The following is a 27874-nucleotide window of genomic DNA, read 5'->3' as shown; positions in this document are numbered from 1 at the left end:
GTGAGAGAAGTGTTGTATAGAGTGTGATTTTGGTCAGCAGTAATCTGAGAATACTAGTTTTTTACAAAGAGTTATTTTTTCTGATGAAGGTTTAGTTTAAAATAATTACATTAAAATCATATAGATATTTGATAATCATGTTTTAAACAGCTTTAGTGCCATTTTTAAAAGTAATCCATTCTCTCTGGAAAGTTATTTACTACACTTTTCTTGTGATGCAAAACTGTTGCAGTATCAAATAGCTGCAAAAACGTATGTTTGATCATTTGCCTTTTGTGCCTTGCATTTACCTAATTGCAAAGTAATTCTTTTGATAGTGTTAAGTACTCTGGTATGATTGAATTCTATAGCTGTCAGCTTTTCTTGTCCAACAAAATAATTATTTTGCCACCACGTGGGTTATTACTCAAGCTAATCACGTATGTTATAAGCCTCCTTCCAAACCAGGCATCTCCTTCCATCCATTCTTTGGCAGATGATGAAATGTAATCTGGCCCCAGCAAGGATTTAGGGCTCCTAATACTAGTTTTCTGGAACCAGTAAAGGCCTAGAAGCTCCGAATTTAACTCTTCCCAGGTGTATGACTCAATGTATCCTTACTCAGATATCACATTTTTCTTTGACCTGTAATAGAAAATTTCCTTAGACACTGAGGGCTGAAAACTAGCTTCTATACTGTGTGAAACACTTTCTACCTTTGTATGCTTATCCATTGTAGTATCTGAATACCTTTCTAAAAGCTGATTTTTCCTAAGAACATTTTATTTAATGTTGAAAGATAATATCAGTATCTCCTTCTAGAGAAAAAATGTTGGGTTTTATGGCACAATGATGTCATCAGAAAATATAAATCAGCTCAGCTACCCTGAAATAGGAAAAGAATTTCCCTTGCTTTCACCAAGTTGGACTGCAATTTTATTTATTTTGTTTCTATATTTACACGTAATACAATAATGAACAGATTCTGAGGTAGAAAGAAGTATGACAGCATGATATTAACCTCTTAGATTTTACAGAGATTCTTGTATTAATCTGTAACTTCTAAATGAACTAGAAGATTGCAAATAAATACCAGAGGATTCATTATGCGCTTAAGTAAAATATTCCAATAGTTATTTGTGATCTCTTAAAAAAAATTGTATTGCTAGTCTAAATTTTGTCTGATTTAATCTTTAGCTGATGATCCTGTTAATAGTCTGTACATTATAAAATCCTGTATCATCAGAAACTTCTCTGCACATAGAGGTCAAGTCCTTTCCTAATCTCTTGCTAAACTAGGCTGTACGCTTGTTTAGTTTCTGTGTGAGGCAGGCTTTCCACATTTAGAAGAACTCTAATGGTTTGTAGGCTTTTCAGTTTATCAATACCATTTTTAAAGTGTTAACACCTAAACTGGATGTTGTCTCGTAATTGTTTTACAGAGGGAAATATCATACAAAGCGTATTCTGTTACATACTGCTATACAAGTTAGTCAAGGTTTTCACTTCTTTTTCTAACTGCTGCTTTGCATGACTTGCTTGTTCTAGTTTTTATCTACAGTCCTTAAATCCCCTTGCAGAATCCCCATTTGCCAAAATGTTACCTTATACTAGAAGCATGACCTAGTTCTTTAATCTTAAATGAAAAATCATGCATTTAGTGACGTAAAAGCACATCTGTCTAAAAACTGATGTCCTGATTTTCCACTTCACTTCATTTGCAAACTATTGAGTTTTACTTTGTATCTTGAGAATGGATCCTAGGAGGTGCTGTTGGTGCTCCTCTAAATGGTAATTGATCTGCTGTTACTTTCTGAGATCTATTAGCTTACTCATTTTGAAAATCTTCTTTCTGGGCTGAACTACTTTCATTGGAGTTTGCCTTGCATCTTTCACATTTCTTAACTTTTATGGACTTCAGGCTGTCTTGTTTGAGTACAGACATTTTTTAAAACCGTATGCCAGAAAATCTGTTTGTTATATCTTTTGAGAGAAGTCTAATACTTCATCTCTTTGAGTGGTAAATTACTATGAATTCCATTTAGCCAGCAGAGGGAGATAAGACGTAAGTCAATTAGCAACTTGGTCACATATGTTCTCCTTTGTGTGAGGCCTTTCAGGGGAGACAGGATCCTTCATCTCTCTGTCAATTCCGTAACAGGCTGTACTGAATTTCATATTAATGCTTCCATGTTAACAAGTTTTTGTACCTGTTTTTAAAGACACTGTAGTTTTTACCCTTAAGCCATTTAGCCTTTCAGAGATGATGATTTAGTTTGCAATAAACTTGACCTTTTTCCTCTTTTTTTCTATAAGTGCGTGTTTAAGATGTTCGGTTTGATTATAGAAAAACACTGTTCAGTTACACTGGCACTTCTGGCTTGCTTTGTCAGAATGTAAATTGGAGAGGACTCATGCTCCTCAAGTATTCCCACATTCTGAAAATGTAATTGATTCTCGCTAATGTCTGCAAAAAGGAGAAGCAGTGTCATTCATTTTTTTTGTTTAAGTACTACTGCTTAGATCAAAGTTATAGTTGAAAAATATTACACTTGTGAATAATGTTCTTGCAATCACTGCCTTTCTGCTGACAATTTTTTGGTTTTTTGGGGGGGATTTTTGTTTGTTTTTCTATTTTTTTAAAGTGCTTATTAGGGGTGGACTCTAGTATTTTTTCTGGCATCTTCTAGTGCATGACCACAACTGTGCTTGACAAACATGAAATAAGAATGAAATTCCAAAATTCCTTTAAGAATAGTCTGAATCCCTTTAAGAATAGTCTTAGTTTCTTCAGAAACTGATTATCATCCAAATGTTTTGCAACTGCATGTGGACTATTTCATTAAGATTAGTGACTTCTACTCATTGTGCACATCAACCACAGACACCTGATTCTTAAAGTATATTAATCCAGAATACAGCTTGGTACTTGTGGCTTCCCTTGATTCTACCCAACTTCCCCCACTATGATGTGAGTTTGCTTTTTCAGCTTTTCTTTTGAGCTTTTCTTCTGTGGTGTTTTGAGCATAAACTTTCAGCTTTCATTTAAATCTCATCCAGTTGATCGTGGATTTTTAAGTGTGAAAATTTTAACAGAGTCTGAGAGGCAAAAGGGTCAAATGCAATGTTTCAAATTAATTGAAAATATTAAAGGAAGTACCAGAACCATATGAATAAAATAATCTGTGCATTTTTATAATTGTATATTTTCTTTTTTTTAATAGGGAGTGTCCAGATGCAGACTCAGTTGTAAGTAAACTTATTTCCAAAACGAATGCATATGTTAATATTGTCAAGCACTACAATCTGATGAAACTTAACTTATATACAGTCTCTGCAATGCATTGCTTAACTGATAGAGGATTTAGTGTTTTGATAAAATAGTTGAAATGTTAATTTTGCTCAGTACATAATCTTTAGCAGTATATAGAAATACACGTCAGTAATATATTTCCTAACCATTTTAGGTCTTAAGGTGTTTTTATTGCTAGTATTTGTTGCTTCATTTTTCAAGTTAATAGTTTAAATTGCTTGGCTAATAGATTCTACACAAGAAAAAGGTTTGGTTCGTTGTAGACCCAACTTTGCCTCATCATATTCCTCTGCTTACTACTGTTTACTTTGAGAAATCCTTCTAATAACAATGGTGTTCTGCTTTATCCCTGGCAATAAGGTGTAGGAATATACTTTTTAAAATACGGCTTTGAATGCAGTATCTCTAGATGCACTTTATTAATGCACGGTTTTTTATTGCTGTCAGTTTGATCTGTGATACTTCTTACAATTTTATTTTATAAATTCAAATAAGTGGCAGTTGCAAATTTAACTGGTATGTTAATGCTTTTCTCTTTCCTTAATTGAGCCTTTTCTTTTTATTTAAACATGTACATTGTCTTGAATTATGTGTAACAAAGATTGCAGCTCCCTATAGTTACAGTAAGGAATAATTTACAGAATAGTTTAAATTATTTTCTGTCAACTTATTAGTTTTTCGGTTCACTTATTTAGATGCCAACTGTATTAAACAATTTAAGTGTCCAAGTTCACCTATTTTGTGGGTTTTTTTCTTTGCATTTAATATCTAGGAGTTTTAGTACCTGATATTAAAACTTCTTCTGAGAAACTTTGTTTAAAAAAAAATCTAGTAGAATCATTCTTCTAGATAAGGAAAAGTAAGTTTTGCCACATAATAGAACTATATGTGCAAGAACAGCCTTGTAAACATCATCGAGACAGTTCTTTTATCCTGTGCAAAGTCAGCTTGATTTAGAGCAAATTTCTTTACTTGGGTACATTTGAAGTAAAGTAACTTCAGAATTATGCCTATAATTATCAGGCTTTTCATGGAAATAATATCTTTTGACAGTTCAGATTGAGTCATCGGAGTGAACCACAACTGTGTTTGACTTGCAATGTTTATTTTCTCCTTTGCTTATTTTGGTGTCTATATTTTTTTAAAATAATTAGTTAAAAAAATCCAACTGTAAATGTGTCTGACATTCTTTCTGGCTGCATGAGGCTCACCATATGATCATCTAAATTAATTGTTCTGTCTAGATATAATTTATATTTGGCTAAAAAAAAGACCTCACTTTCATAGTGTCCATCAACAAAACTAATAGTTTCATTGGATTCTCTTTTTTTTTTTTTAATGGCCAACATTTTATGACTGCATTTGGAATTTAAAATTCGGTCTATCTTTTCTTCTTTTTACAAGCAGCAGTATTATTCTAAATGGTGGAGTGCTTTAATAGCACAAGCCATTACAGTCACTCTCATGAAAAATGATGCAGGATACCATAGATGAGATTCATTTCATTTTAAGGTCTGTGTCCTCTCTGGAAGGTCCCATTTCAAATGTCTTTACATTTTTCTTGTCTTTAACTTTACGATTTGCTTTCTGTTTAATCTTTCAAACTTTATCTAAATAGTTATAGTCATCTATATTGTTATCTCTATGAGGATTTGATTTGTATGGATCTTTGCAATAAATTGCATATTTCAAGAAAATCAACTTGGAAAAGTATTATTGGCGAAAAAAATGGAAAGCAATTATAATTTGTGTTTGCTAGAAAATACTGAGGACCATCCCTCAGAAAATTCAACTTATTTAAGGTGTCCCAATTATGATTTTGGTCAGCTTTGGTCACTTACAGAAAATCTGTCTCGCTTTTATATTATTAACATGATCTTTTTTTAGAAAGTGGCTTTTGTTTATTTGTCAATAATTTTAATTGTGTGAAAGGAATGTAAGAGGTAGCCGCTCTATAATTATTTATAAGCACAGAGGTAATATATTGAAATTTTAGAAGTTAAGGACCCAATAAGAACTGACTTCAACACTTTATTTGCCAGTTCTACATCATATTGTGGATCTTTGAATGTATAGTGTGTAGTCAATACCATTAGGGCCTTCTCACTAGTCCAAAATGTATAATGCAGTGCATTTGAACTTGTATTCTCTGTTTCCAGAAGTTAAAACAGTGAGATGGTCCTAGAAAATGTCTTTCATACCAAAGTGGAAGTTCTCAAATTTGTCTGTGGCAAGCCATCCACTTACACTCATCCTTTTTACAGTTGCCAGGTTGTATGTATAGGAAAATGTGATGCATACAAATAAATTGTTAATTCTTATCAATATTTTCAGTAACTGCTATAAGAGGGTTGTCTGGGCTCATGAGTAGGAAGGCAGCTGTGAACTGAGAACTGGTATTTGTTAAAAAGGTTGACAACTTCAATAGGCAGTCTCTTTAAATATAGATGACAGTATGTCATGAGACGTAAAATTCCTGTGTTGTTATATGTCAACCTGCACATGTAATATCCATTAAGATAATAAGAAAAGTGGAAAGTTAATTATGTGTACACTAGAAAGAGATAGCATCTGAAGCCTGGCTCTGTATGTGTTTGTTTTTCTAAAGGCAGATCTAATTGTCTTGTTTCCCATGGGTTTGCTATGTCTCTAGGGATGGTCTGTAGGAAGATACGAACTCTAATAGAAACTTTAGTATTGGAGAAGCATTTGCAAGATTCCACTTGTGTCCAGTAGGATCTGAATTTGGATTGTAACCCTTCCCCTTTGTTGGGATACTTGCAGCTCTCCTTCTACTTGACTGCCTATTTTCATGAAGTCTGTAGTAATGTAATTATCTTTGAGTCCTCTATTCTGTCTGTCAAATCCATTTGAAATTGTCCAGTAAGTTCAAAAGTAATTAAGAAGGGAGCCACAGATGCGCAGAACATAATGCTGAAACTTTTTTTCATAGGACACTGGAATGCAAACTAATATATATCAAGGCATCCAAAACTTTTCATTAACCTCTTTACGTATGAATGTGGCATAATTATGGTTGTACAGAATTATACACCATTTTTATTGCTGGGGGCTGATTGAGATTGGAACCATCAATCTCTCATTAGTGGAACACAAGTGTAACCTTATATTTAGTGAAATTCAAATGTTTTTCCTTATTTGTATTTGTAATGTTTAGTTCTGGCGTGTTTTGAATAGCTGCCATTGATACACAGTATGAGGGTTTGTATTCACAGCACAAGACCGACGCACTTTGAATGCCTGTTTTTCTTTCTTTCTGCACCTCTGGCAATGGAAAAAACTGACTGGCTACTCTCTTCTTCCACGTCTTTTGGGTTAGTAGGCACCCTAAGGAGAGGAGGCTGATAATATGTAATATCTCTGTCTTAAGCTAAGGATATACCTGAGTCAAATCTACATCTCAAATATGTCAAAAGCAGAGAGGCTCTTTTTTCTCTTGTTCCAGGCTGTGAGCTTCAAGTGCTTACTTTGAGTTCACTTCAGTCCTCATCTATATTACAAGAAGTCAGTCCAGTTCAGTAAAATGGTAGGAAGTTCATCTGGCAGAAAAAGAGTGTGCTGTTCAGCTGCACTTTCTTGAAGCATACCCTGAGGAAAACCTGATAAGGAGCTTTCATAACCACTGTAGATATCCCAGGAGAAGAGAAAACAGAAATCAAGCTGAAGTGTAGTGAAGGTTCTTTGCTTCTTGACCGATGACCAACCTGTAAGCAGTGCTAAAGTTGCCAAGGAAGGACCAAACGAAGTAGCTGGACTGCAATATGCTCCACATGTTCCTCTCTTGTCCTTTGTATGTAGCCCAGAGGAAACAGTGACATGATCATGGTGTGGCTTCTTCCATTGCTTGTGGATGACAGCAAGAAAACTGCAACAAAGTGTTCATGAAAACTCAATAAGTTTTGGCAATAGAATACTTAGTCCTCATGCTTTTTGTATAGGCAGTTTTACTTTGATATTCATTAAGCCTTTATGGGTTTTTTTACTTTAAAAAATCGTTCACCCCAGAAAGTTTGCAGAATGTACTAAAGCAAAGACATAAGCCCTAAATTTTTAATGTATATTTAAAACTGTATAGTACCTTAATTACTAATGTGTTGTATTGCACCTGCAAACACAGGGGTTTTATAGCTATATGTTTAACTGCTTAACAGAACTTCTGAGTACACGAAGCCTTCTTCCAAGGAAGTCCACCTTTCCAATTACTTCTGCAGAGTTAAATTCACAACCATAATGAGCTATATGCACACAAATAAGGTGTCTGGGTAGGGGCCTAGACCAGACCTTCACCGCCATCATATTAATAACTACTTGTTACAGAAACCCATTTGCAAAGATCATCTTCCTCTGTCTTGAAGTTCAAAAATGCCATGTATACATGAAGGTTGTGGGTTTTGACTCTGATCAGCATGGTAGGTACATCAGGTCTTGTCTGTATTGTGTGCCTGATTACTTAAAAGACTCACTGTCCACAACATAACGTGAAGTTCTGTAACTGTAGGAGTGTGGAAAAGGGAGTAAGAATTAGTCAAGTAAATGTAAATACCTTCATTAACATCAGGCTTGTGAATGGGTGTGTCCTCTACCACTGCTACAAAATGTGGATTATTAAATAAAATTCTGATGCTTCAGAAAGCAGAACCATTCACCTGTTCAGCCATTCAAAATATTGAAAACAATGTTTTGAAATCACTACTTACCTTGTAGGTAAGACTTTTGAGGTACCATTTTGCTTGTATGTGACACAATTTGTCTTTGTCAATATGAGGGTACATTAAGTATCTCTTTCACCCTTTTCTCCCGTTGGTTTACACAAAAATATAAATTCAGTCTCTCATTAATGAAAGCAGAAGGTATTTAAGAATGATCGTAAACTGATACAAAATCAATCTGAACCATTGACAAAGCTGGAAATATGAAGCAGATTATTTTTGACTCTGTATACACTGTAGAGTAAAATGTTTTAATTACATATATTTAAATTTTAGAAATTGGGGGGGAAAAAAGTACAAATTATGTTTTCTGCATAATGTTAGAAAAAAGTGGTAATGTAGACCTGCTGAAAAAGAGGTAAGGAATCTTTCAGTTCCTGTGTTCAGAAGTTAAGCTGTAAAGCATCCATCCCGTTATGTATGTATTAACTTTGACTTTGTGTCTGAAGTTATGAATACAGGCTACATGGTAAAGTGCCTTTGCTGAGGAGCAGATGATTCAAATATCTTTGCAAGATTGGAAATAACTAACATCAAAATATTAAAAAAGATATGTAATACTTTAAGAACTTCAAGATTTTAGTGATTTCTAATGCTTTACTTTATCCTAGAGATTATTCAGTAAATTAAAAATAATGCAATGAAAATAACTTCTGCAAACTAAGGTCTTTCACAATTTTATGTCAAAATAGTCAGATTTGCTTGCTATATTGTGCATGGTGTGTGTGCCCAGTAATAATATCCTTTACATATATGGCCTAGCTGGAGAAAAAACTAAATGTTGTATATTTAAAGATTTTTGTTGGTTTTCAATTTATCTTAACCATGAATGATCCTGATCTATTGAAAATTGCCTAGTGTGAAAACTAAAATAATTCCAGAATGCGGAAGTTGTAGTATTGTAGGAAAATGTACCTACCCTCTAGCAATATGTTTTTTTCTGTTTACTTTGATGTCAAGTTTCATTAGTGTTTTTGGTATATAAACAAGGTCAGCCTGAGGTCAAGCGTAGCTAAGAACACTGATTTGAGCAAGTAGAGCTAAGGTAGTGGACCGTGTGATCCTACTCTTACTACTTTTTGTTGTTGTTGTTCAGTTCTTTTTTATTATTATTATTATTTTAATCAAGTAACAGTGAAGTCTAGATCTTACAAGTAATTAAAGAAATTGCATCTGTAAGTTCCATATTTTAAGGTTTAAGCTTAAAGATTTTTTTTTTACCTTAGTGTGATGCACCATTTAATTGGGTACAGTATTACATCTCCTATACAGGATTGTATTTCTTACTCTTTTTAGCAGGAAGTTTGATCTATGTTTAAATTCCATTTAATTCACAACTGCTAGATTTAGAGAGCTGTACAGAGGAGAATCTTTCTTAGTAAAATATCAGACATCCCATCTGTGGTATCTGTAAAAGGAATAGAGGGACAACTACATTTTTATGTTTTTTCTTCCTCTGTAATTCAAAATGTATTCAAAGTGAATCTTCCTTTAAATTTGGCTTCAAATTTTAGGCGAAGTCAAGTGGTTCCTTGCTAATCCACTTGCAGTCTCCAGTGTAAGTCATTTTATTACATCTTGTGACTTAAAACAGCAAGGTATATTTTGTATATATTTCTATATGTCATATATGTATATATGTATACATATATGACTGACTACTCTATTAGACAAACTGCCTTCCAATACCTACTTTCTGGTAGTAAAAAACTGATTGCTACGCTAGAATAAATAGCTTTTTGTATGAATCTTGCTATTTTTATAAAATATTTATAAATGGTGAAGTCAATACATTTTGAAGACAGTTGGGTTGTGTTTTTTTGTAGTAAACTTATTGAGGCATCTGAGCAGTTCACATAGACTAACTATGCATACAAAGCCATGAGTGGGCTTCTCTGTTCTGAATGGTGAAGGCATCAGCGTATCCAAGTTTATCCCTTTATATATAACATACATGAGTGTGGATTTTTTGCACATTCTAAAAATTTAGATTATTATATTAGAGACCTGTTTCTCTTTGCCCCAAAGAAATTTTTATTAAACTAAGTGCTTAGCTAAGCCTTCTAAATTATTTTAACATAATTCTCTTCAATTTATATTTAATTGCCTCAAGAACTGAAAAACGAAACTAGTCAGAAGTTCCCAGATGCATATTAACTTTGAAAATCCAGGATGGTGCTGGAGGTGTGTAAAGGAAAACTTTGGAACCTGATTTGGAGCACTTGTATTTAAGTTTCTTCCGTGCCTTTTAATTAGTGTGAATATTCTTTGCTGAAGCAACAGTGCAGGCTTGCTGCCTTTTCAAGGGAGGGGAGAGGAAGTTGCAACCTGTGTAACCTGGAATGCCTTCACTCACATATTGAAATTTTGGCTGGTACTTAGGAAAGGTTTTGTTCCTGCACCATCAGAACCTCCCGTGGCTCAGCTGAGAGACATAGAAACTGGGAAAATATTTGGGGCTAAGAGAATTGTAGGCTTATTTAATACTCAACAGTAAAGCTAAAATGCTTCTGTTCGTTTCTGACCTTTTTGATAAGGTACCAGTAAAAGCAAATGCATGCAAACTTGCCAGTTTTCATAGGACATTTGGAGGCTGTTTTGTTCTATTCCTTCTGAGGTATCTTGTCATGCTGCTTCTGAACTACAGATTATAACTTGAGATATCTGTAATAATTAATGGTGAATAACAATGACTTTCAGGAGCTGTTGTAATCAATGTCATAATTTTTGTTGGTTTCTTTTGTATTAGAACATTCCTGATGTTGACGATGAAGGATACAGCATTAAACCAGAAGCAACACAGGATATCCTTTTCTTTATTATTGTGCAAGGTTATCTGATGCTATTAGACTTCTTTGGAGAGAGGAAGTACTGATTAAAGTGTTACGTAAAGGAAGATGAATGATGTTTATGCTAATGTTGCAACCTTGTATACTTATGTTCATAGCTTTCACAAAATATAGAAAATTTTGTCTATCTTTGATTTTGTGTGTGTGCAAATGTTAAAGATTAGATCAGATATCTTATACATATGTCTTGGGAACCTTAAGATGATGTTCTTTGTCTGACAGTAAAAAGCCAAAGTAAAACAAAAAAAACCTGAACAAAAGCTTTAAGGTGACCATGCAGATCCTTTTTGATAAGCTCTCAGAATCTGTAAGGTTTGTAAACTATTTTTTAAGCATACAGAGTGGTTATCTGTTCTATACTTGCACCCTCCCACTTTTTTATAATGCCATTAAGAAGATTGGGAGCTCCAGCAGTCTAGAAATAGAATTTCTGTTACTTAAACATGCTGTTCTAATTGTTCCTTCTAGCTTTTATTGTATTTTTAATGAAAGCTTTGCTATGCATAATAGCTTTTTGTTATGAATCATTTTTTATGGAGATTCATGATTTTTCTCTGCTCTTCCTTTGAAGGAAAAAATTCTTGTCCTCTTTTTACCTCCCATCCAAAACAGAGGGAAGCTCTACATAAGAGCTGGGAATAATTGCTGTAGATCTAAGCAAGCCTAATATGTTAGCAAGATAGCTCTGTTTTCATCAGCTTTGCAGAATATGCCTCTGTTGCCCCCAGTGAAGATTCCTGTACAGATAAAAGCTGTTCATGTTATCTCCCATTTGCAGAATTGATATAAAAGTGAAAGACTTTTATCCAGTCCTGAGAGGGGTATCATTTCACACATTGTGTATATTTATGAAAGGGAGAGAGGAGTGAACAACATTCATGCTTTGTAAATGATTCATCTGGACATCCTTTCTACATTATCCTTTTTTTGTGAAACAACAGAACAGGCCATACATTCAGTGAAAAAGCTCAATGATTTGCAGTCCCTGTCAGACAGGTAGTATTTCAGTTTCTGAGAATCTTGACCAGGTTCAGGAATATTCAGTTCCCTTCCTCTTTTCACTCCCTTAGCCTCCAAGAGTGGATATTTATTCTGTTGATGGGAACTCTTGAGGTGATTTGTTGGAGGACATTATTTTACCATAATGGCAGTTGTAGTAAGTCCAGTCTTAAGTGCTGGAAAAGCACTGTACAAGAGCTGCCTCATTCGTAGGAAATGAATCTTGAAACTTGATGATAACTTCCAAGATGAGATCTTTTGATGAAATGAAAAATTACTTGTCTTTGAAACTTTCTTTTCTAGATATGAACCACTTTTGGGACAGATAGACTATAGGATGAAGACATTTGACTTTTTCCTCACCACAGTTCAGGCATTCTTTGAGTTGAAATGAATTTGGAATATCTTCAGGGTTAAGGTTTTAGTTTTTGTCAGGGAATAGTTTGAAGATAATTAATTCAAATGACTGGCATATTTCCAAGTGAAAATAACAAAAGCAAGGTATAGAATATGTATGCTCCCCCTAGGTGGTATGAAACTTATGTTTGAGTAGAAGAAAATTTTCAAATTCTGTCTTGTTGAAACAAATGCATCTTTTAAGACTTAGCATGGGTCTTTCTGAGCTTTTTTTTTCCAGTGCAGCTCCTATGTATATAAAGAACCAATTAAATTCATCTGTATATTTCACTTATTTTGAGGGCTGAGTTGTTGTGATTCCTTTTTGCCAAGGATGACAATGCTTTAAGCAGCTGACATTGTTCGGTTTACTGTGCAGCCTTCTGTGTAACTGGCATCCTTTCTTGCAAAATTTTCAGTGCCACTTTGCAAAAGAGGCAAGTAATGGTAGCTGCCGCTGCTGCTGCTTCGTCTACTGTTAATGTTTGGTAAAAGTACCATGAGTATTTCACTGCTAATTAAAAAGGCTAGGGATTTCCGTCACTTGGTTTAAAGGAATTTCTACATTTTTCATGCATGTATTAGAATCCCTGGTTGAGTCTCAAATTATAAATCTAATGTGCAGAAGTGTTGCTACTGTAGAATCTTTAATTTATCCTGATGCCTGCAACTATGCAGTGTTGGCATATGACTATATGACATAGTGCCTTTTGGAACAGAATACCATTACAAGGCTGAATATAAAAACTAAACTTTAAATCTGAGTTGTGTGTGTTGGACAGTGGATATATTTGAAGTGTCTGTATTAGCGCACAAAGAGGTTAGGCAGCATTGTTTCTGTGGTGTTCACAAATGTGAGCATTTTGAACAGCATAATTATGAAATAGATGAATTTTTAATATTTCTACCTTAACTGAGAAAAACATGCCAAAGAAAACCATTTCTATTCATCCAATGATTCTGACTCTGAAGATGATGAACCCAGGAGGTTCCATGTAGAAATAAAACCTGTCCAGCCAAATAATAGCTCTCAATATACCATGCCTTCCTTGGATGAATTAAAAGTATCTATAGGGAACATCACTCTTTCTCCAGCAATATCTGTAAGTTATTTTGTTCCTTGTATTTTTAATGTGTAGGAGAGAAAAGTGTTAAAGAATCTTTAGTGTAAACATATATTTTACTGTTCAGAATTTGTTCTAGATTCAAGTTCAATGTTTCTTTTTTTCTTGTGCACTGAGTCATCTTTGGTACACTTTATTGCAGTGTAACATTAAGTAATTTTCCCTTCTCAGATTTCAACTATCCTTTGAGTCTCGGGAGTGCTTAGTCCTTGTCTTTCTGCTGTTGCCACCACAAGACCTGTGAATACATTGTGGAGTTAGCCGAGCATGGCTTTTAACATAGTTTACTAATTAGTATTCAATAATATACAAATCTTTAAAACAGATCATGTAATGTGGGTACATGTAACATTTACAGCGCAACTCTTTTGATGTATTCTGCCAATCCACAGAATGATCCTTTATACCATGATATGATATTACAGCTAAATAGTGTTAAAGTATGCTAGGACAATATTCAGATCAGAATTAGAATGCTCTGATTTTAAGGAAAATATGGTGCATAGCATTAAAATAATCATGATGATTTTTCTCTTTTTTCCCCACATTTTGAAAGCAGAGACACAGTCCTGTAAGTACAGAATGGCTTTTTATTCACATTTTTAGATTAAAACCAAGTAAGTGTAGTATGTGAGGGGAGTTATTGGTAAAATCTTAGCAATGTTTCTGTGATATATAAGCTCTTTTAATTTTACTACCCCACCCTGTAAAGGGATTTAGTAATACTGCTCTCTTTGTCAGCTCTACAGTGTTCATTCCTGCCTTTTCTCACTGGTGTGGTGGGTGTGCACTGGTTGCTCTGTCCTGGCTTGTGTTCTGGTCTTTTGCAAGCTCAGAATGTTTTGCCTGGCATTGAAAGCAAAGTATCTCATAGAAAGTCGAGTGGAAATAAGAATCCTGGGACTATTAAGCATTTTATTTGACTATTGGTAAAAGAATTTATTCCTATTTTTTTTTCCTGTTTCAGGCACAAATTAAGAGAAATTCATCCAGTAAGTGTGAATCTTTAACTTTTAGTCTATTTCTATTAGTTTTTAATATCGCGTGAAAATAGATATTTTTTTTGACTTGTCGAAGACATGAGCTTCTTAAATATCTGTATTTTAAATAGAAAAAAATATTTCTTTTGTCAGTTCTAGATACCTCTTCTTTTTCTATATACTCAGCTGTTCCCTATTCTGGGAAACAGATGAGGCTGTCTGTGACAGTGACGAGGAACACATCCAAGAGCCAAAGGGTGGACCCCATGGAAAAGACTCCTATGCAAGTTCTTAAAACCCTTCCACCCACGCAAGTTTGGTTTGATCCACAAACCAGCAAAGCACTCTCTCTGCTTTATAGTCAAACATATAAAATGTGGCCATGGAGATGGAGAACAGAGCATTAGTCTCGATCCTGTAGGGTTTTTCTGAGAAGGAAGCCAAGCTAGATTTGCTAAAGAATAATATTGATGTAAACAGTATAATACAAAGAAGAAATTTCAAGTGAATAACACTTCTTCCCAAAATGCATTGCTCAATGTAGTCCTCTCCTATTAGAAGGTATTTCAGGAGTACCTGAATTTATATTATCAGAAATAATGCATTTTCTCTTTCCATCTTAGTAATTAATAATTAGTTTCAAACTGCAGCTGTTAATATTTATTATCTTTTTGTAATGAAGCTGAAATTTTATTTTAGAGTGTCACAGCTTTGTGATAATAGTGTGTCTTTTGCTTAGGTGAAGAGTTAACGAAATCAAAGCTTTCTGCTCCAACTAATGAGTAAGTTAAAATTTAAAATTCTATCAAATGCACTTTTGCAGGAATTTGGTCTCATTTTGATCTAAAACTTGGAAACTCATTGGAAATATCAGATGACCGCTACTATAAGCAGGGCATCTATTGCAAAATAAGAGTTAAGGAGTAATTATGTAACAGTGGAAATTTCTGTTCATTTGTTTTCCCCTTCTAGTGCATTTGCTTCATTGTGATCTGTCTCAATTGATACTTATAATCACATGATTACAAAATATTGTTTTTTATTAAAATCTTAGGTTTTAAATAAGACAGGTTTAGTCTCTATCCAATAGTGTTCCATAGTAAAGTGTTTAAGATTACAAGCCCCAGATTTGGACAGCTCTGTATATATTACTTATATATGTATATACTGAAATAAATGCATTTGAAGATGTATGTCTCCTTGTAAATGACAGTCGTTTAACTGACACTGTGAAGCATGTCCACACACTAACTCGTACCAAGGTGTTAGTTCAGATAGTCTCCTCACGTGTAAACCAGTTCCTTGACCTGCAATTTTTAAGTACTTTTTATTTTTTGGATGCAGTCTAACTAATCAAGAAGAATTAATCTAATTTATTTATCATATTATATTTATTATATTCTCAAACTACTACTGAAGTTGTATTTTCATTTTTATGAGTATATACATCTTTCATTTGTATTCCAATTGTCACTTTTAATATAGAAAGGGGAACAGTGACCTCCTGGCATGGGATCCACTCTTCAACAGTTCTGTTGAATCTTCCTCTTCAGCTTCTTTGGCATCCTCATCCTCCTCAGGTAAAATATTTGATAGTTTCCTTTATACACTTCAGGATGTTCTGTTCTTGCTTTTTTAGTTGTTGCAAGGGGACATGCTTTGACTACTGAAATAAAGGAATTTTGTAAAGCAGTATACTATCTTATAAGTGATACCCAATTGAGGGTGCAGTATGTATAGGGGGCAAGGTGGAAAAGGGAACACTAGAAACATTAGGAAAACTCTATCTTGCTTCTGCCCTTTTTTAACGCCTTTTTTTATCACCTTCTCTCTCTTTCAAAAAAAAATTATCGCCATCTAGAGTATAATCCTATTTTTTCAGCTGGTTGGACTGGGAGATTAAATGGAGGTTGTCACAGCAACTGTGAGACAAGCTAAGCTTGCACTGTGAATAGGGATGGGTTTCTGCTTTCCAGTAAAGTCTGTTGAGATATGTAGTACAAAGGCATCACGGAGCTTTGCTGTGAGGAACTTTTCTGTAGGAAACCATGATTCTGTTAGGACATTTGGAGGTGTAAGCCAAAGGGAGCAGGATAAAAATGGCAGGATTGAGACTAGAATTATGGGGGAGTTCCTGCCACCATCTGAGAGCTGGGGTGTTGGGAGGAAAAGGGTAGGCTGAGGAGTATAGGAGGTGGAGGGGGAGGGCAGATGTTGTGTGGGAATTGTGGCGTGAAAGATTCTGGAGGATATTAGTGTGGGCATGATACTGGCAGGCTTTCCTGAAACCTGGTCTTTGAAGGGGGCGATCACAAAATTAGTCAATACTGGTTGTTACATTCAAAAGACAGTGAAGGATAGGGAGGCAAAATAGCATATGAGTAAGTATGTGTGTTGAGGCTGAGAGCCAGAGATGCTGAGAAACTAGTTGAGAAAAAGGAAGGAGAGACCAAAACAAAAACAGATATTATGGCCACATTAGGACCTGCTTACTAAAAGTTTTCAAATTATTTATGTTGATTATCTCAGGGGATTTAAAGCAGAATTTACTAATTAGTAACAGTGCAGACAGGCTGTTTCCATAGCTCTTGTCAGTCTACCTACTGCGTATCTATTTTCCAATCCCTGTTGTCTTAATGCTGAGACTCTTCCCACATGCCTGAGAAGGGAATTGTTCAGTTTCTTTCAGCTAGGTATGAAATTCGAAAATTATAATAGACCTCACTTCTATGTTCATAGTCATGGCTTTCTAGCTGTTTTCCTCTGTGCTTGATCTTACAGATCGAAGAACAGTAAGGAAGAGTATGTGTATCAATAAGGGAATTCTGCACAACTAGTGTTAATTCTTCTTGGCCTTAATGTCCTTTTAGCAGTAACTAACATTGCTACATAACTCTTCAGGGTTTAAGTGGAACTTACTTTTTCACTGCAAATTTGTGTTCCTCAAAAGTTATATTTTTTTTTTTAAAATCCAGCTTAGAGAAATCATTAGATTGTCTCTTCCTCACTTAGGTAACCAGTCAAGATTCCAAATCTGTAACATTTTTAAGGATAAATTATATATAGATATATATTACCAGAATATGCTGAAAAGAAGTGATGCTTCCTCTGGAGAGGAAGGCAAAGGATAACCTGTTGTTACTGTATCCGGTTGTGTATTGCTACACCTGGATGGGAAGTCAAAGCAGGTTAGGAAATGTTCATACCGTCTCTCCTGGCAGCAGGACTGTGGAGAAAGTAGTCTCTGGCTGATGAGTAGTGACAAGTAATTGGGGCCCATAACATCCTCTGTAGCCGTGTATGGCGGGGAGTCATCTACCCGAGCCTTCATACCCCAAAGAGGCTTATCCACAGACCCCTACATTTCATTTAAATTGGTGGAGTGTCCTGTGGGCATTGGTCAATTTTAGATATGACATTTGTGCCTTGGCAAACTTAATCTGCTAAATAATTATTTAAAGGATTGTTGTTCTATGAGTTAACTAAGGTATTTACACTTGTGACATGATCTATGGAGTTCAATAGAAAAGTGAGTGTTCTAAAGTGTAACAAATTACTAATACACTTGGGCAAAAAAAACAAATACTCGATTGATGTAGGTCATATTGTTATTTAAATCAAGTCCTGATGCTCACTAACAAGCAGCTTAGTTCTAAAGACTTTAAAAGGTATACAACTTTTGTCTTACTGTATTTGCTTTGAAATCATGTTTTATCTTCAACTCGAAGATTAATGTAGGTAAGCTGATGCTTAAAGCTTTTGCAAATCTCAATCCAAAATTTAAATTACGTAAATCAGTTGTTTTGTGTACAGCATATCTGTATATCATGATGTAGCATGTCCCACAGATTACTTTTTTCTTTTTACTGTTAAAATATTTCTTTAGATACTGTTTCATAACTCTGTGTTAATCATTGAACATTTAAACTGCCATGGTAATTTAGCAGACAGTGGTTTATGCAGTACAGAAGTAAACTTTGGTCATCCATGAATAATCCTGCTTTTATTATTAGTTTAAGCTAACTTTGTTATCTTGACCAAACATGAGACATTTTTTAGCCAGCTATTGATATTGTAAAAATGCTTTTTAAAATAGTTTTTAACATTTCCACATTGCTTTTTGAATAGGATTTATAGTAGTATTTTAAAGTCTTTGAATGACATTTAAAGCATCTGTTAGAAAGGGAAAGCTGTGTTAAAACTCTCTTTATGTGGTCTTAGAGAATGTACTTGTTCATGGCAAAAGAACCACTGTAGAGAGAATACCTATACTTTTGATCTGAACTTTTAAATGTGTTGCGCTCTCCTGATTCTGTATGTTACTCTGTTGTTGCTCCTAGCTTTGCCAATCTGCAAGATGTTGAGAATTGACTAACCTTGCATTTTCTGCTTCTGTTGTCATCTGCTACAACAGGCAACAGCCAATGCAGGGACTACTTGTGGAAAACTCCTGTTTTCTGGCAGCCTGAACACTGTAGGATGAGAGAGGAAATAAGCTGGGGTGGATGATGGATCATACATATAGTTATGTACTAGCCACAGGTTGATACAGACAGAAAAATATCAAACAGAATCTCACGACTGCATTGTCGTCATTCATTCACCAGATAGCCATTTATATTGGGCCTTCCCATTAAAAATGTTAAGGGTAAGAGGATAAAAGTATTTGGAAAGAACAGGATAGGACAGGCTTGATTAAATAACTTCGAAAGAAATTAAAAGCGGAAAGGTATAGAAAAGAAACAAAAATGGAGTAGGACACAAGAAGGAAAAGGCAAAGATGAGAAGTTAAACCACAGCACGGAGGAAGCCAGAGAATAAGAAGAGTCATGGGAAGTATGGCCTCAAGTGGAGAGAAACACAATATGTTATTTTTTGGCTTACTTAAAAAATGGAAAGTGGCATGGTTGGCACTATGAATGAAGTACATGTGATATGTGGCTGGTTTGGGGGTTTGGGGGTTTTTTTTCTTTCATTTGTAAGTGGTGGGACTTTTGGCCTAGTAGAGCAGTTATTTTTCTTGCAGGCTAGTAATCCTCTTGCAGTGGATATTGAATACTTTTTTGAATATTGAAATTTTTGTCTTTTCAGTGTTGGTCCTAGTTTCAATTCTTCCCTTTTCCTTCAGCTACACTAAAAGAGCACAATAGGAGCTCCTCCTCATCTACCACTGATTTGCCTGGGTGTAGAGTATCTCAGTCTTTGCTTGGACACCAGACAGATTCTGGGTGTACAAGCCCACCCTCACCAGACTTTACCATTAGCACTTTGTGCAAATCTGGTGTTACAGCACCATCAGGGAGTACCAGTACTTTATCCTGTGTTTCACGGTCTCAGAGTCAGTGGATTTCCTTTGCTGATGAACTTCTTACAATTAGACACACAAGCGCAGACAAGAAGGAACCCCACTTTAAAACTGAAAATGCCTGCCTTGCCTCTTCTGCTTTGCTTGGGAATTCTTCCAACAGCTGTGCTTCTGAGGATCAAAGTGACCTTTTCAATAACACTGTATGCCATGAACAATTATTCATTGAAGAAACTGGCACGGCTGCTGAAATTTCTTCTGCATCATCTTCAGCACTACTGGACTATAGTTTAGTGTCTTCTTGTGCTCATACAAATAAGGGTATGGCAAGCATGCATTGTGTACTGCTCTTTGCTAATAACTGACTCCAAAAAGCAAGCTTTGGACTCATTTTTCTTTGTTATTATCATTCACCTGACGTTAAAACTAACTCATCTTCTTACTCAGAATATACTAAACTGCTTGTTAGCACCAACTTCCTTGAAAGTTAGGACAATGAATGAAGCTTGAAATAAGAAAAATTCAAATTATTCAATTAAAGGCATTGCTTTCTCTTAACTATAGAATTTTGCTTTTCTAGAAATTGGAATATATTTTTGTGGGACATCAGACAGCAGTGAGATCTCAAAGATTAAGTGTCTGAATTTGCAAAAACAACTTTATTCCTAAATGGCTTTGTATAGATAGTTTCAGATTAAATAAATAAATTAGATTTAAAACTGTACCTTTTTAACACCCAGTATTTTGAAGCATGGATGATGTCACGGTAATGCTACACACTAAGAGGGCAAAAGAAGTGTGCCCTGACTCACTGAATACTTGTTTGGCATGCACTGTTGTCTTGGGGCATAAGAATTTAAAAGGAATGACTTATATTTTAGAAGTTAATTTATCTGGGAACATTTGAGTTTGCAACTCTTAAGGTGGATGTGGTTAGTATTAGCCCAATTTCTTTCTTCCCAAGTCACTGATGAAACTCCCATACTTAACAACAGCAGAGTTATGCTGAATGCCTGAGAAAACTCCATACTTAAGCTGCATTTTTAAATAACATTAACTGATTTAATTAAAAAAGAACCATCCAGAATAATTTGAGAGCGATAATAGGACACGCTACAACAACATAGTCATATATTAGGATTTCAGTCTATTTTGAAGTTAATTTTAGATCTTGTGTGCTCATTGGATGGCATCTAACATTTATTTTGAAATACAGTTCTATGCAATCGATTCAGAAAAGTGACTTTGTAAAAGTGGCATCTTTGTACTGCTGCCACCATCTGTTAATTTTTTCTGTTCAGTTAAAAGGACATGGGGGAAGTGCTGGTTTTTTTAACAACTTTTTTACTTCTCATAGCATGGCTAAGAGGTAATGAGATAGTATGTTCTTACAATCAACAGAGTAATTTATCTGTTACACTGGTATACACTTGTTGAAGTAAATGGGATTTCAGTGGGCAAAATTTGGTGTAAACAGAGTTATGCCATTGTCAGCCAGGACCAAATATGAATTTCCACTGAATCTTCCATTTGTGGTGAGACATGAAAGACTGTCCTGTATTCTGAATCCAGATTGCTTATACACAAAAGGAAACTCAAGTAAAACCATCTTTTTACATACAAACCTCCAAGAATAGTTAGCATAAAATAATTTGAGAGCAATGAGAAAGCCCATGATGCCATTTTTAGAGTCACTTTTCAGGGTATCACATGGCCCTATTTTAAAAGCATTTATCATTAGTGGTAAATCTTACAAAGTGGAGCTTGTAAAATAGGAACTTTTAGTAGGAACATAACTTCCAGTTATGCTATTAGAGTGAGTACATGTTTATGTTCAGTGTGACCTTTCTAATATTTATTTCCTTAAATTTGCTCTCTTTCAGCAAGGCCCACAACTCCTCTTTCTGTAGGCACCATTGTACCTCCTCCAAGGCCTGCTTCAAGACCAAAGCTGTCTACTGGGAAACTTAGTGGGATTAATGAAATAGTATGTATTGATTGTTTTTTTAATTCTCCATTGTAACTTGATTTCAGATATACCATTCGCTTACACTGTTATGGTGGAGTTCTTTTCCAGCCAATGTTCAAGGAATCACATAAGCAGATTTTCAACATTACCAGATAGGGGTAGAAGTTGTTCACAGTAACTATATTACTGTAAGAAAATAATCCTTAACAGAACTACAAAGGTCCAAAACATAATTTTTACATTGGCTGAATGTTTTTAATTGAACAAACCAATAATTTGATAATGAAACAATAGCAAGTGTATGAGGTTGAAGTTCTCAAAATGTGAAATACTGATGAAGTTATTAACAAAGTTCCTCTGATTTAGGGATGTTACCAAAGCTTTGGGGAACGAATGGCATCAAGTAGATCTTTATCAGTCATGTGTTGACACAATTAGCCCTGCTGTGACTTCTCCTTGCCCTTGGTGCTGGTTGGTGGAGAAGGCAAGTGGCAGCTTGCAGCAGCTGCCCATCCGGATAGCAAGAGGTTGCACACTGCCTGCATCTCTGCTCACTGCCTGCAGTGCAGGTTCACCTGCCGATAAGGAATGTGGCAAAGAATGCAAATACCCAGGCAGCATATCAGACCAAGCCATGCTTAATCTCTTCTATGAATATTAGGATTCTTTGGGTTTCATTTGACTTACTGACCTGGAAAAATGTTACCATGGTAAGATCCTCTTACTGTCTTTCAAAGTAGCAAGGTATTTTCTCCATATTCTTGTTATGGACAAAATTCTCATCTTATGCTTTGACAAACAAACATTTTTTAAACTGTTTTGCATTTCTGTAAGTCAGAATAAGGTCAAAATAGGGTTCATTTTGAGATTCTTTTCTCATTCCAATATAAAGTTGCAGTAATTGCTCTTAGACCAAGGAATCTGTTCTTCATGTCATCATGATTAAAGAGAAGAATTGAGCTGGTACCATTCTGCTATAAAGTATTTTTCTGCACATTCATTCATTTTATACTGTTGTTTTAGATAATTGGCTATTATCTGGACACAAGTGGAAGATTGTCAGTAGTCTTTGTTATATATCGTCTCCTTTTACAATTCCCATATTCTGTTTAAAAGCCAGATACCCAGCAACGAGTATGATAGAACCAAAATAAAATTAAAAAGCCCCAGATACCCAGCCAAAATAGATTCTTCAGGGGTTCCAGTACCTTTTAGATAGGTTAATCACAAAATGTCATTAGTTAGTTTAATACCTTAACAGCTAAGTGAATCATAAAATCATCCAGAGATTTAGGATGGAAGGGACTTCTGAGGATCTCTAGGCCAACCTCCTGCTCAAAGGGCCAACTTCAAAATTGCATCACGTTGCTCAGGGACATGCTGTGAGTTTTGAAAATTTCCAGAGAGGGAGCTATTACAATCTCTGGGCAACCTGTTCCAGGGTTTAACCACGAGGTTACAAGAATTTTTCCCCTAAGTTAGGCTGAAATTTCCTTTGCTGTAGCTCTTGCATCTCTGAGAAGAGCCCAACTCAGCCTTGTTTTTACCCACTTTTAGCTAGTAAAAGACTGCTAGTGGATCCCTCCTTAGGCTTCTGTTCTCCAGGCTGAACAAACCCAGGTCCTTCAGCCTGTCCCCCTCTCTCATGTACTCCAGTCCCAACTCTTTTAGTTGCCCTCTGCTGGACTTGTTTCCAGTTTGTTTGTAGCTTTCCTTTAGCTCTGTAAATCCACACTTGTTGCAAACATGCACAGAGCTGTAGGCTTCAGTTCTGCTACCGTGTTATTGCACAATTATTGACAGGCTGCTACATAACCAAATATATTAGACATAGCTACACACGCAAAAAAATAGTAACGATAATCCATGAAATAATGGAATTGATTCCAATGGAAAAATCTGGGTTCTCTGTTTTAAACTAAAAACTAGGGTATATACAGCATTAAAGGAACTATGCTGAGAAACACTATGAAATTGATTGGGGCATGAAATGAAGAACTCCTCTATTTACAGTCTTTTTTTCATCTCTTTAAAACCACTCTGTGTAATACACTTGTAATCTCTTTTGCTCAGCCTAGGCCATTCAGCCCTCCATTGACCTCTAACTCAAGTCCACCTCCTGCAGCTCCCTTGGCACGTGCAGAGAGCATTTCCTCAATATCCTCTTCTGCTTCCCTGAGTGCAGCAAACACACCTACAGTTGGTAAGTTAAATTAACCATTTTAACTTATTTTAGAAATAGCATAATTCTGCCACTAGGTTCCACCTGTTAGGAAAACCATTTGTTGGAGTTAGTTGTTCCATATGTGAGTCCAGTCTAGGTACTTCAAGCATCTTTGCAATATCTGCTTCTAAAGGACACTGAGAGACAGGACAGTGGATTTAATTAGATTAGACCATAGATCCAATTATGGCATGTTCTTTAGGGAAATATCTTTCAAAATTAATATTCCATGAATTCTTATTTGGTATGCTTGTATCTCCATCCATCAAGCACAATGTGTTATCATGTATTCATTCAGAAGATGTTATTGTATAGGTGCAGAAGTATTTTGGGATACTGATAAATTTGATTGAATATAAATGTTCACAAAATTGAGTTCTTTCATGTTCTTTTTATTTGGTTTGTTATCCTGTAATTGCAGTTCCCCAAAAAAATGAAAGTAATGCATCTTTTTCTTCAAGTTAGTGAAGTACATAGGCTAAACAGAGGTGTTTAGTAAAAGCAAAACAAACAATCAAATAAAAAAGATGAAGATGAAAAGCAAATTAGTCTTCATGTGTTGCCACTGATTTCAGAAGTTTTTCTCATGTTTTTAAAGGGAAGTCCTTCGGTTTTGACATTTGGTTATAACAAATGAAAATGAGACGTATTGGGGTTTTTTATATATATTTTTATATACATAAAAAAAATCTTTTTTTAAAGATATTTGACTTGTTTCTTTAGCAGAATTGAAGTATTTCTTTCCTGAACACTATTACCATTTTAGTCCCAAGTTAAATCACATTCTTAAGATAACACTCAGTTATTGGTGAATGTTACTGATGCCAAGGATTCCTCACCCAGGCTCAGCAGCTCAGGAGAGCATCTGCACAGCTTCTAGTGGGAGCAGTGCAGCCGTTCCCACCCTGTGCAGGACCAAAGCTAGTAAGGTCTGTCCAGTCTTAGCTGCTACAGTTCAGTGTCCACCAGTTTCCCAAAGCTGAGAAGCATCACAGAAAGATAACTGATATTTTGGTTGCCAAAGTCCATCCAGGGTCACATCCTCAGGCCTCAGCACTGGTGCCAAGGAACCAAAAGTTGGTGGCAGCAGCATGAATAGCCCCAGCTCTGAGTGTGTGAGACAGTGACAGAGTGAAATCATGAGGTGAGGGAGGAGGTAAGGAGGTGTGTGCTGACACTGAGGTTTGACATGGTTATTAACCTGGCCTGGCAAAAATAAATAAGGCCAGTTCCATCTGCACTGACTGTATGAGTTAAATAGTCCTGGAGAGCTGGGAAGGACAGTGCAGAGAACTGAATGACCTTGGGGCATGAGGATATACTCTGCACTACTGTCTGTATTCTTCTGACTTTTGCACAATCCAGTGTTTCCCTTATCCCATGTGTTCTAAGTAATGGAGAGTTGACTCTAGTTATCTTTTTCCAAGTGAACTTTAAGGCATGCATAATTGAATGTTTCTTTTATGCTTTAGCCTTATTTTAATTTGCAACGTATTTTTACATATATTAATTTTTTAACATCTATTTTTGCTTGAAATATTTTGTTTTCTTGCAATGTTTTGTTTCATTTAAATGTAATAGAGGATGATCTTTTGATTGAAAATCTTCCTACAATTGAAAAGCTTTGTGAGCCACCACCAGGTATTGTACTCAAAGCAGATTTACATGTTAACTAATCATCCTAATACACTACACCTAATAAAATTGTATTACTTTTGAACCAAGTTTCTCCAGCTGTTTCTGGTATCTGACAGATAAAAGTAGTTTGAAAGCTCAACTACTTAACAGCAAGTTATATGTTGCTGAAATCATCAAAACTTGATATAACCAGTTTTATATAATGTAATCCTCTGTCTGTCACCTCCTGCTACCCCAAACAAGCTGAAACTTGGTCTTGCTGCTTTGGTTTGTCATTACTGCTTTCTTTCAAGTAAAGTGAATACATTTTCACTTTGACGATCCTTATTCTCAACAAGTCGGTAAAAATGTTTCTATATTTGCATATAACAAACCTTTGAAGATACACGTAACAAAGGTAATCTTTTTTTTAATTTTACTTTTATGACAGCCATTTAGCCAATATTAAAATTGTCTGAATCTTTGTTCCTAAACTGAACTAAAACCATTTGATCAGGTTTATTTATTTGCCCTTCTTGTGACCAATGATGCAATCTTTTATTCTGCAGTTTGGCAACATCTTTGAGCGGTCAGTGCAACAGTTTGCATGGTTGGGTCACTAGCTCTTGTGTTAGCACAGCTCAGGGGCTGTAAATGGTGCTCGGGGCTGAGGCAGGTGGCAGGGCATCAAAGCCAGCTTTGCTGTCACTGCTGAAGGTGCTAGAACTGGAGTCTGGAGCTGCGCTACGCCTGAGACGCAGCAAGTCTGCCTCAGTGCAGCTCTGTGACATCCCATCCCTCTGAGAGCTCGCAGCAGGTGTGGAAGGCCCTGAAGCTGCATATTGCTGCATTGCATTGTATTTTCAGGAGCAAGGCAACAAAACGATGACTTCAAGAGTTAGGTTAAGCAGTTACATTTGCTTGAGTTTATTGGTTTTTAGTAGAACACAGATATTTTTATGAATCAAAGTGGGGGCAGAGCAAAGAAGAGAGAAGCTATCTCATTTGTGGTCACTCAAATACATCTCAGATTAATGTGTACACATATATATATTTGCTTTGGACTTTCCAAAAACAGTAGAAATAGTGTTGTTATTCCTAATAAATTTCACTCTTCAGTTAAGAAAAGAATAGTATTTGTCTTTTAGTAATAGGAATATTATTTATATATTTGCATTACTCTGCATGATATTCAAATATCAATATAAAAATATACAAAAGACCATTATAAGTAAAAGATGTAAAAATAATCTATACATCTGTAAACAATCCAGTGTAATTAATACAGAGTAATCACTTCCTATCTGGTCTGCCATTGTTTGGTTTTCCGTAGTAAACTGGGGGAAAGGACAGTAAAACACCCCAGCAACCATAGTGCCAAATCCATTGAGTGCGTATTTTGGCTTTTGATACAGAATACTTCTGGAGTTCAGTATTGCACCAAACAGAATTTCTGGTTGTTGTTAACTCATTATTTTACTGCACATTTGCTTCTTGAAATCATGATTTCTGGATTCCTGACACTATTTAGAATCAGAGCTTTTATCGGTAGTTTTCAGGGAGAGAAAGAGAACTTTGGAAACATGACCATGTATTGTCTGAAAGAATAAATAAAAGCAACCTACTGTTTATATTGGGGGGGGGGGGGGGAAACTGCCCATAAATCAGTGTTTTGTAGCCAGCATCGTAATATTTTGTTAATCTAAGAATTTTTGGTTTTGAACTCTTCTGACTAGAGTATTGCTTTTGATTTAAGGAGGCCTAAGTGTTGCACTAGAGGTTTTTTTCATGGTACCGAGAAGTATTCTGAACATTTTACTACCTCAGGCAAGAAACCATGATGGAGAGTGAGGTGTGAGGTAGAAGAATTAGACCAACTCCTGTTTTTTACTCTCTTGTTGTTACTACTTCTTTCACTTGTCTCCGATTTTAAGGTCTAATATCTCATATTAGACCTTCTGTAAAGAACGAAGTCCCAACTTCCATTTTGCTTTTGAAAGCCACTGTTTTAAAGTAAATAGAATTAGTTGCCATGAGTAATATCATACAGAAACATTTTCTTTCTACTTTATGGTATGAAAGAAAAATTTCTCATTTTGCTCATGAAACATGAAAGTTTGTGCCTTCTTTGTAATAGGTAATATTAGGTGATACAGGCCATTTCAGCAGTGGTACAAAAAAATCCTTTAAGATGCTCTCCACTGTGCTGCTGCACTAATAAAAAGATGGAACTTCCAGTATTGTCTTTTATGTTCAGTGAACATATAGAAAATTGGGGAAAAGTAAAATCCCATGACAACTGGTTTCATCAATTGTACACACAGATTTCAAAAAGCCTTATTATGAGGTCTGAGTTGATTTGAGCTGAGTTGATGACATGCATTGAAGC

At 35.5% G+C, this 27874-nt stretch overlaps 1 protein-coding gene across 5 annotated transcripts in view; it reads left to right on the top strand.

Annotated features, from left to right (window-relative positions):
- Positions 1–27874, top strand: part of FCHO2 (FCH and mu domain containing endocytic adaptor 2) — a 104237-nt gene that overhangs the window by 62374 nt on the left and 13989 nt on the right. For 2 of the 5 annotated variants that reach the window (XM_064439076.1, XM_064439071.1), the window contains exons 11-19: positions 3204–3228; positions 10772–10828; positions 13193–13369; positions 13947–13961; positions 14358–14382; positions 15110–15152; positions 15856–15950; positions 21559–21662; positions 23718–23847. In XM_064439076.1, the coding sequence (XP_064295146.1) occupies positions 3204–3228; positions 10772–10828; positions 13193–13369; positions 13947–13961; positions 14358–14382; positions 15110–15152; positions 15856–15950; positions 21559–21662; positions 23718–23847 (671 nt within the window). Of the gene's footprint in view, positions 1–3203; positions 3229–10771; positions 10829–13192; positions 13382–13946; positions 13962–14357; positions 14383–15109; positions 15153–15855; positions 15951–21558; positions 21663–23717; positions 23848–27874 lie in introns of all 5 variants that reach the window. The other 3 variants (XM_064439073.1, XM_064439075.1, XM_064439072.1) reach the window with 3 other exon arrangements.

Source organism: Phalacrocorax carbo, chromosome Z, assembly GCF_963921805.1.
Source record: "Phalacrocorax carbo chromosome Z, bPhaCar2.1, whole genome shotgun sequence".
NCBI lineage: Eukaryota > Metazoa > Chordata > Aves > Suliformes > Phalacrocoracidae > Phalacrocorax > Phalacrocorax carbo.
This window is presented reverse-complemented; position numbering and strand designations above follow the sequence as displayed.